This window comes from Electrona antarctica, assembly GCF_951216825.1.
Source record: "Electrona antarctica genome assembly, chromosome: 7".
NCBI classification, from domain to species: Eukaryota; Metazoa; Chordata; class Actinopteri; order Myctophiformes; family Myctophidae; genus Electrona; species Electrona antarctica.
In genome coordinates, this window is record NC_136812.1 from 19,477,641 (window position 1) to 19,488,539 (window position 10,899).

At 41.3% G+C, this 10,899-nt stretch overlaps 1 protein-coding gene across 1 annotated transcript in view; it reads left to right on the forward strand.

The window, feature by feature from the left end:
• Positions 1–10,312, forward strand: part of ncanb (neurocan b) — a 251,579-nt gene extending 241,267 nt beyond the window's left edge. Inside the window, exons 18-19 of the mRNA XM_079505412.1 lie at positions 7,044–7,226; positions 9,202–10,312. Coding sequence (XP_079361538.1) covers positions 7,044–7,226; positions 9,202–9,332 — 314 coding nt within the window. The 3' untranslated portion in view covers positions 9,333–10,312. The remainder of the gene's footprint in view (positions 1–7,043; positions 7,227–9,201) is intronic.
• The last annotated feature ends 587 nt before the right edge of the window (positions 10,313–10,899 follow it).

Sequence of the window (10,899 nt, forward strand, 5' to 3'; positions counted from 1 at the left end):
TTGAGTGGCAGTCGGGGCAAACGCTCTCGCCAGAACATTATTTACATTATTTACTATTCTCTGTATATAACCCATGTAGGATTTAGAGAATGTCGCATCACACTCATATCGTTGCTGTCGGACAGAGAATATCTCTATTTCTACTTTTTGTTTTTTTGTTTGTCAGGCCGACAGCGACAATACATAGAAAGTGAAAGAGAGAAACTCAGAGTTCTTACACATGCTTTTTCTTTGTGTGTGATGCTCTCACACACATACTATTCCACGTGTTATCAATGACCTTGTAAAGTGATAGAGATACAATACCGACAGTAGAACACAAATTTGTGGGTACAAGTGGAAATACTGTAGGTTTCAAGGTCTTTTTGTGTTGATTGATTAATTGATTTTATTTTAGTGATAGGGTAACCCTTCATTTTACGGTACGGTAATTACCAGGTAACTACCAGGTAATTACCTGGTAATAACAGGTAAGTACCTGGTATTACCTGGTAACAACCAGGTAGTAGTTATAAGTATTTGCCCATTAATTACCTGGTAATTACATGGTAACTTCCAGATACATTACTCAGTAATTACTATGTAATTACCAAGTATTACCCAGTATGTATGTATGTAACTATTTACTGTATAATCTCCTGGTAATTATATGGAACTTACCATGGTAAATGACACACTGGTTGCCAGGTAATTACCAAGTATGTTCCTGACAATTAGCAGGTATTTATACGTTTTTAGTATGTAATTACCAGCTAACTACTCGGTATTTACTCTGCAACCAGGCACGATACCCTGGTTGCAGGTACTATAGGTATGTAGGTACTATAGGTATACCAAGTATTTTCAACAACTACCAGGTATTTACTCTGCTACCAGGCAAGTTACCCAGTAGGTACTAGGTCATTACCAAGTATTTTCCTGACAACTACCAGGTAATAACATGGTAACTGTATTCACTGTGTTTACATGGGTACTACCCATGAAACACGTGGGTAGTAGCCTACCAGGAAATTACCAGTTGTACTAGGTAATTTCCTGACAACTACCATGTAATTACCTGATAGGTACCCAGTAAGGAAGGAGGAACTGTACTGTAAAAGGAAGCGTGCTCTATTTCCATGATATTACCATGTACCTACCTGGCAATTGTAGATTATAATCCTCCCCATTACCCATCAGGGTGTATTTTGAACTTTGAACTTTGAATTTTGAACTGGCAATAACTGTTAATTACCAGGTATTTACTGTGTAAATTAACAGGTAAAACCAAGCAAGTTACCGTGTAAGAAAGGTGTAATTGTACTGTGAAAGGAAGCGTGGTTTGTTACAGTGAAAGTACAGGGTAATATTATGGAAACAAACCACGCTTCCTTTCACAGTACAGTTCCACCTTTCTTACACGGTAACTTGCAAGGTTTTACCTGTTAATTTACACAGTAAATACCTGGTAATTAACAGTTATTGCCATGGGTAGTACCCATGTAAATGTATTTTTTGTATTTTGAATTTTGAACTGGCAATAACTGTTAATTACCAAGTATTTACTGTGTAAATTAACAGGTAAAACCAAGCATGTTAACGTGTAAGAAAGGTGGAACTGTACTGTGAAAGGAAGCGTGGTTTGTTTCCATAATATTACCCTGTACTTTCACTGTAACAAACCACGCTTCCTTTCACAGTACAGTTCCACCTTTCTTACACGGTAACTTGCAAGGTTTTACCTGTTAATTTACACAGTAAATACCTGGTAATTAACAGTTATTGCCAGTTCAAAATTCAAAGTTCAAAGTTCAAAATACAAAGAATACGTTTACATGGGTACTACCCATGGCAATAACTGTTAATTACCAGGTATTTACTGTGTAAATTAACAGGTAAAACCTTGCAAGTTACCGTGTAAGAAAGGTGGAACTGTACTGTGAAAGGAAGCGTGATTTGTTTCCATAATATTACCCTGTACTTTCACTGTAACAAACCACGCTTCCTTTCACAGTACAATTCCACCTTTCTTACACGGTAACTTGCTTGGTTTTACCTGTTAATTTTCACAGTAAATACCTGGTAATTAACAGTTATTGCCAGTTCAAAATTCAAAGTTCAAAGTTCAAAATACACCCTGATGGGTAATGGGGAGGATTATAATCTACAATTGCCAGGTAGGTACATGGTAATATCATGGAAATAGAGCACGCTTCCTTTTACAGTACAGTTCCTCCTTCCTTACTGGTTACCTATCAGGTAATTACATGGTAGTTGTCAGGAAATGACCTAGTAACAACTGGTAATTTCCTGGTAGGCTACTACCCACGTGTTTCATGGGTAGTACCCAGTTCCACCTTTCTTACACGTTAACATGCTTGGTTTTACCTGTTAATTTACACAGTAAATACTTGGTAATTAACAGTTATTGCCAGTTCAAAATTCAAAATACAAAAAATACATTTACATGGGTACTACCCATGGCAATAACTGTTAATTACCAGGTATTTACTGTGTAAATTAACAGGTAAAACCTTGCAAGTTACCGTGTAAGAAAGGTGGAACTGTACTGTGAAAGGAAGCGTGGTTTGTTTCCATAATATTACCCTGTACTTTCACTGTAACAAACCACGCTTCCTTTCACAGTACAATTACACCTTTCTTACACGGTAACTTGCTTGGTTTTACCTGTTAATTTACACAGTAAATACCTGGTAATTAACAGTTATTGCCAGTTCAAAATTCAAAGTTCAAAGTTCAAAATACACCCTGATGGGTAATGGGGAGGATTATAATCTACAATTGCCAGGTAGGTACATGGTAATATCATGGAAATAGAGCACGCTTCCTTTTACAGTACAGTTCCTCCTTCCTTACTGGGTACCTATCAGGTAATTACATGGTAGTTGTCAGGAAATTACCTAGTACAACTGGTAATTTCCTGGTAGGCTACTACCCACGTGTTTCATGGGTAGTACCCATGTAAACACAGTGAATACAGTTACCATGTTATTACCTGGTAGTTGTCAGGAAAATACTTGGTAATGACCTAGTACCTACTGGGTAACTTGCCTGGTAGCAGAGTAAATACCTGGTAGTTGTTGAAAATACTTGGTATACCTATAGTACCTACATACCTATAGTACCTGCAACCAGGGTATCGTGCCTGGTTGCAGAGTAAATACTTATAAATACCGGGTAGTTAGCTGGTAATTACATACTAAAAACGTATAAATACCTGGTAATTGTCAGGAACATACTTGGTAATTACCTGGCAACCAGTGTGTCATTTACCATGGTAAGTTCCATATAATTACCAGGAGATTATACAGTAAATAGTTATACATACTGGGTAATACTTGGTAATTACTGAGTAATTACTGAGTAATGTATCTGGAAGTTACCATGTAATTACCAGGTAATTAATGGGTAAATACGTATGACTACTACCTGGTTGTTACCAGGTAATACCAGGTACTTACCTATTATTACCAGGTAATTACCTGGTAGTTACCTGGTAATTACCGTACCGTAAAATGAAGGGTTACCGCATTAGTACAAGAGCACAGAGCTGCTTTCCGACATACAAGTCAGCCATCACCGAGGATCATAAACACAAGAAAGCTTTCGGCTTATTTCCATTGTGGTCCCCAAAAAAATAAGAAATAAATAAACAAAACTAAAAACTAAAAGAACATGACAAAACAACACAAAACAATACAAAAATATACAGACAAATATCAATAAACTACAAAATGTCATGAGCTCTCTCTAAAATAATGTGCAATCAATGCATTTTCCAAATTGTTTAAGTGACATCATGCAGGTAGCGTGGCATTAATTAGTCCGACCATTACTATTACTAACACTATCCTTCCCAAACCCTAACCTAACCCTAACCTCACAGGAAGCCACGGTGATTTGTAACCCGCAGCACGGGTGATTTGTAACCCGCAGCACGGGTGATTTGTAAACAAGTTGGAAACAAGTGTAATGCTTAATTGGGTCGTCCACTCACAGTTAACAGCCTTTGTATTGAGTTTGTGCTTGAAATGTACTGTAATTCTGCAAACTGTTAATAAATTCTTCAATCAATCAATCAATGTAACCCGCAGCACATGTCGGACTAACAGGAGGTCTGACTTAAGGGCAGTCCCCATCACGCAACCATTCTAATTTAATAAAGTACATCGATTGCACAATAACCAATGAAATTCAGATTTATTCAGATTTCTTTTTGCAGTACCAAACCTTTCAAAGTGCATTACAAGTCATATAACTGAAACCATGCAGGTGTCTAGCAGCAGCAGGGCAAGGAGAATGTAAAAGTAGCCTAATAGTAAATTGCCCAAAGGAAAGAAAAAAGATAACTGTAAAAAATCTCAATTCAGCAGTCACCTTTTAAGAGCTGTTTTAAAGGTGCTTAGAGAGGCACTTGTTTTTATTTCCTTGGACAAATCATTCCAATGCACTGTTGCACTGTACCTGAATCTGTTTTTCCCTATGATGTTTTAAATTTTACATGGAACGTGGTCTGTTTCACTGCCCAGGTGGAGTACCTGTGAGTTTCGCCCACCAGTTGGAGTAATCAAACAGATACTTACTTTGAGGAGCATTTTCATACATACCGCCCGCTTCTCTACATTTAAACAGTTTATACTCTTTTAAAGTGCTTCAAGTCCAAACTCAGATGTGTACGTGGATGAGCCTTTATGATGACCCGAATGAATTAGTTTTGAGTTAGATTTTTAACAGCTGTGAGAGGCCAGTGTACCAAGAGGTGGCAGCGTAGTCGAAGTATCTCTGGACCAATGTTCCAGCTAAGATGTGAAGTGTTGATTCCTCCAGAAATGCAGCTTTCTTGTGCTTGCCTGGCATGCTGCACTAACGACTAATCTCTGCATACTGCCACTTGGAGAGAAAGCAGACACAGACACAGCACTGCACTTACCAGCACAATGTAGTGAGAACACGCACACTTTCCCTTCACTCTGATCTGCTCTGACATGATTGCCTGTAGGTGTAGCGATGCTTGGCGCCCATAGGCCCTTGTGAGTGCAGAGAGAAGGCAGCATCTAGCAGTTCTAGCTGTCTGCAGTCTGCACTTTGCCTGACTACTGCCTGCCAGCCTTACACAGGCACAGGAAGACAGCGGAGTGCATATTCAACCAGCAGGCCACACAGAGACATACATATTACAAAAGTACAACCATACGTCACACAGCAGGGAACTAGGCAGCGCTGTGTTATCAAATGATATTCCAGAGCCCATAAATATTGATCTGTTTCAGAAGCTGTATCAGATGTTTTAGTGAAGTCACATTTCAGAACACATTAAACAGGAAATGTGGTGGACATCTTTCATCAGGGTAATTGGCATTGGTTTTCCCTGTTAAGAGAGTAAAATGTAATATAAAGAGATAGAAGAGATCCCTCTCTTCTATCAGAGTAATTAATAGAGATTGTAAAACATTTTATCTGCATGTTTAATCTTACCCTGGCCTGCTGAGATGGTGTCGTTACTCTGTTGAACTATTGCAATTGGTGAATGGACAGTGTTCTCTGAATTCTATTTACATATTTTAATGCACCAATTTGCATAATTACAAATAGTCTGCATTACTACAGTGCCTATCCTTCAAAAGCGCTTTACAATGTGCATTACATTAACACATTCACACCAACTGCGGAAGGAACCATACAACACACCAACCTTCTCATCGGGAGTATCCGTAGGCAGTGTATGGGTTGAGTGTCTTGCTCAAAGCCAGGAGAAGCCAGGATGAAACGGGGAACCTTCCCGCTCCCAGATTGTCACTCTACACCTCTACACTCTGTACCTCCTGAAGAACTGCCGCTCCACAGAGAATAGGAGGCTGCTGTCCATGGCAGATATACCACAGTACAACACAGGCAGTTTCACAACCCTCAAGCTCATTTTTTGTCTCTGTCCCTGGCTGCTTTGATTTCAAGTGAAAAAGTATTCTGAATCCAAATGTTATCAGAAACTATTTTTGTTATACTATATAATCGACATAGAGACAATATAGAACTGACTGGTTATTGTCTTCCAGTTCTTACTTTGCACTAACCTCTGCCCCTTTGGAGATTAATTTGGTTATGTCGGTCTGGGTGGCGAATCTGATTGTGTTCCAGGTCTGCAACCTTTCCCTATAGCTACACGGTGGCAGTAGCTCAGATAATTGACTTAGAAGGTATATGAGTGAGCTCACTGAAAAGACACTGGAAAAGACAGATGTTGCAAATTGTTTTCAGTGTCCCAAAGGCAGCCAATAAAGCTGCCAGGGGGACAAACAGGTTTCAGTTACAGGACTGCCATCTAGGGAGGGAAAGAGTTACTACACCCTGACCTCTACCTGTCATTCCCTCAGGAGAAGATTGGCACCCTTTTGACATTGAGGCCAATTGAAAATGCCTTCTAAATCAGTAGTTCTCACATTTTCAAGATTGTTCAAAAATAACAGATACATGCTTGTAGATCTTCTATTTATGAATAGCCAGCGCTAAAATCTAAAATGACATGGATGCTTTCCTGGTTTTGTTGGGTTAAAGTTGAGAACTTTGTGATGTTGTGTGGGCATTTCCCTGAGCCTGAGGCTTACCATAGTGTCAGTCCTCCTTCCATCTCAGTGTATGAACTAAACCGTTCTGAGCTTCCAATCCCTAGCCTCCTCATAGCCGCTGGTTTGACAGCTGGCTCCCAGACTTCAAGACCGACATGCTGTCCTGCAAACACTAAAGCCCACACGTAGCCCACACATGTTCTACTGACAGTTGTTTTCAGAAAGATGTGTTAGTCAATTAATTATCCTACATTGCTGTCCGCCTTTACCGTAATTGATAATGGAATAATTGATGCAGTCACGACCCAGTGTTTATGATATTCTTTGTGTGTGTGTGTGTGTGTGTGTGTGTGTGTGTGTGTGTGTGTGTGTGTGTGTGTGTGTGTGTGTGTGTGTGTGTGTGTGTGTGTGTGTGTGTGTGTGTGTGTGTGTGTGTGTGTGTGTGTGCGTGCGTGCGCATGTTCCTGTCTCTCCCCACAGTGCTTTGTGGCGCTCCGCCCACCGTAAATAATGCCTTCCTGATCGGGCGAAAGCGTTCTCACTATGACATCCACTCCGTGGTACGTTACCAGTGCGCTGACGGTTTCCTGCAACGCCACGTACCCACTGCCAAGTGCCGTGCCAACGGCAAATGGGACAGACCCAAGATCATTTGCACAAAGTGTAAGTGATAAGATTATGCTTGTTTCATTCATGTGTGTGAGTGGGGGTTACCGTTTATTGAGACAGAATGCACAAAATATCTGTGTGTGCGTGCGTGCATGTGTGCGTGCGTGCGCGTGTGCCAACCACTTCAAACATTCCATGCGTATCCCAGAGGACTCGAGGGAGTGATGCACAGAGTGAAAATTCGGTCAGATCAGCCGATCTCCAAAAAATAATCAGGAGTACGTCATCAATATGACGTCATAGTACTGTCACAGACTGGCCTTGGACTCTATATTTGGGCATATGGCTCACACAGAACTCTATATATTGGACATAAAAGGCACACAAACCGTACTGCGTACTCTGACTATGGTACAACTCTGTACTGTATAAATTATTTTTGAGGGCTAGCCCCTCCTATAGTGTAGATTTTACACACACATTAAATTCTCATTGACAATGGATGAAGAATTTACGTCATATGTGGACAAGCAAATCGGCTATTTTTGTCCTGCACAAAATTGTCAAATTCCCGTTGACAATGAATGGATGATGTATGATGGTAAAGCGTTATTCATAGTATGGATATTCGGTGGTGAGGTGACCACCGAACTACAACATGACGTCACGAGCCGCGGTGAAGAGAAAACCACCACCACCGCCCCAGCCCTTCGCTCTGTTTTTACTCAGCACCGCTCAACGTTATTTCAGCTCCGGTGATCACCTCACCACCAGAGCGGTGGTCACCTCACCAGCGAAAATCCAGACTATGAATGAGCCTTAAGAGCGCCCCTCACTTCACACGGATGTGTTTTTTTGTGGTACAATTATCATTTGCACTCCAATTATGTTATGAACAAAGCCGTTATGGATGTCATTAAAATGTTGTTAGTTATAGCTGTGTCATGATAAAAGTAGTATTTTTGCAGTATAGTATTACCAGTGCACAGAATATGTTGTTTCTATTCTTCTGCTTTTCCAACAGTACATCCTCCCTTGGGCTTTCAAATAAACTAAATTTCTGCCTAAAAATAACATTTTCCTTATAATGGATGTCTTAATATGTCATTTCTATATTTGTCCCTTTAAGAGGTTATACAGAATTAGAGCGTGGCTGATATATCACGTTGTGCCTTGTGGTATTTCATTACACACTTGACAGCTAGGACGGGATTCTGTAGCTTCTGTCAAGAGTGATAAAGACTCTTTTTTTTCTTTCTTTCTTTTTCCACTTATTTCGATTTATCTTTCGGGCTCCGTTGTTTTTTTCCGTTGTTTTGTCGACGAGTTACAGTGTCATTTTGATTCACTGCACATGTCTTATGGTGAAATCCAGGGAAGTACCAGTAGATCCAATTTGGCAGTACACCCCAGGAACAAGCTTACACTCAGGCTTTTAAGTGGGTATTGAGATCAGTGATGTGTTGCACTGGCAGTGGCACTGCTAAAGGCAGCCAGTCTATTCAGCATGATAAAAACACATCTCTGTAGCCTGCAGTGGCTCCTGCCATAGAGGGGTATAAATAAACCAAAGGACTGTGATCCAGGCCCTTCTCTGTGCTCTCTGTTGTTTTTGTTATAGTTTCCCTGGCATTTTACCTGGTTTTACCTCCCTCGCTGTCACCTTCCTCTCAACTCTTAACACCCACTTGTTCATTGTTCACCTTTACTCACTCTTTAAAGGAGCAGTTCACCCCCCAAAATACTTAATGTCTATCATTTACACACCCCATCATGGAGATGTTTTTGTATTTGTCGCATTCCTAAGCCAATCATTTGATGAATCTCTGGTAGGTGTGTGTGTGTGTGTGCGTGTGCGTGTGCATGCGTGCGAGCATGCGTGCTTGTGTGCGTGCGTGCGTGCGTGCGTGCGTGCGTGCGTGCGCATAAATAAATAAACAAATAAATAAATAAAGCAATATACAATCAACAAACATAATATATAGTGGATTTCTCTCTTTCTCTCTCCTTCTGTCGCTCCTTCACACAGCCCGGAGGTCCCATCGCTATCGGCGTCACCACCACAAGGGCAGGAGAGAGCGCAGGAAGCACAAGAAGCACGGCCATCGGGACGGCGGCCACCACGGAGCAGACCAGGGCCACAACCATGGCCACTTCTGAACCAAAAACGCCTCTTCACTTCCCCCCTCCTCCTCCTCCTCCACCACCTCCCTTCCCTCTGTTCCGTGGCTGCTCCATGCAGTTCGCCTGTTCTCCTCTCCTTCCTTAAGTCAACCTGGTCGCCCGAAACTCTTTCTCCTCATGCCTCCAGCACAGAACTCGTGTTCTCCCCTCTCTTTCCCTGCCTTGTCCTTCCTTGCTCCCAGCTCAGCTCCTGGCTCTTTGAGTGAGCCTTTATCATAGTCAACTCTGAGGTCTGCTGGTGTGTTTCCAGGCCTCATGGGGACAATAACAATCCCTTTGTACTCTTTTCACTTTTCCTTTCCATGGCTTTACTTTGCACTTGTTTATCGTCGACCAGGGAACCTTTTAGTTTATTTTAACATTTGAGAAGTGGTTTAATACAAACTTGTAAATAGTGATGACTTCCATTGAAAATGCTGTATCAAATCCAGTGGAGTCAGGGAATGCACAGGGTCCATGTTTTGGACTTTTGAGTCCTCAACACACAAGTGTATTCCTTGACTCTGCGGTTTTTGAAGTGCTCTTTGTAAGACATTTTACCTGACCTACAATAACTCCCAAGTTATTCTGAAACAGATTTAAATACTTTACTTTGGATCAGAGGCATTGTGAATAATTTTTATGTTTAGCGTTGTATCTTGTCAGTGTAAGACAGTTTATTTTGGGTGCATGGCCCCAGAGGAAGATGAAGAACATAACCCATCCCACACCATACCACGACTACATCATCACTACATGCATATTAAAGTCACTTTATGATAGACTTGTAGGAATCCAAACCCCTCTATTTTTGACAGACCTCCATACAGCTGTTATTGCCAGGGGTTATGCTGAACATTGGTTGACAGTTTGTCATACAGTAATAGTATTGGGTGTTTCCTCTTGCCCAGCACAGCAGTCATGAGTTCTAAATTCACTTTAGCATACAGTATACTGTATCTGGTTGTGGACTGACATTGTATAAATGATCAAATAAAAACTAAGTGGCTCATATTCACAGTCACACCAGTCACTTATTCTTATTGCTTGTCTGGACTGATAATGAGAAATTGTGCTGTCAGCCAAAAAGAAAAGGAGGGTATTTATCTAGATCCTTAATTTCTGCGCCACGCACATTACATATGGCGTATGGAGCAGTGATATGACAGGACTCTATACTGTATTTGTGCAGCCTCTGGCTACAGCACCACATGTCCATAATAATTAGCTTCCCAAACAAGTGCTTCCTGCACTTGTTTGAGATGGGATGCTTGGCTGGATGAAATACCAAAGGGCGGTGGTGATGTCACCTGGATCGTGGATCAAGGCCGTGTAAAGTGGCACGGGGACAAACAGAAAGGTAATGTAGGGTGGAGACAGACATGACAAAGGAAGCTTGAGATGTCTTATCTCAGTGTGCGTGCGTGCATGTCTGCAGGCGTGCATGTCTGCAGGCGTGCGTGTGTGACAGTGTGATCGCAAGTGCTGACAGGCAAGCGGTCTCTGATTTCTCTCTCAGGACTCGCAGCAGTTGTCATATATTACTGTGTTCACTTCTTGTGTG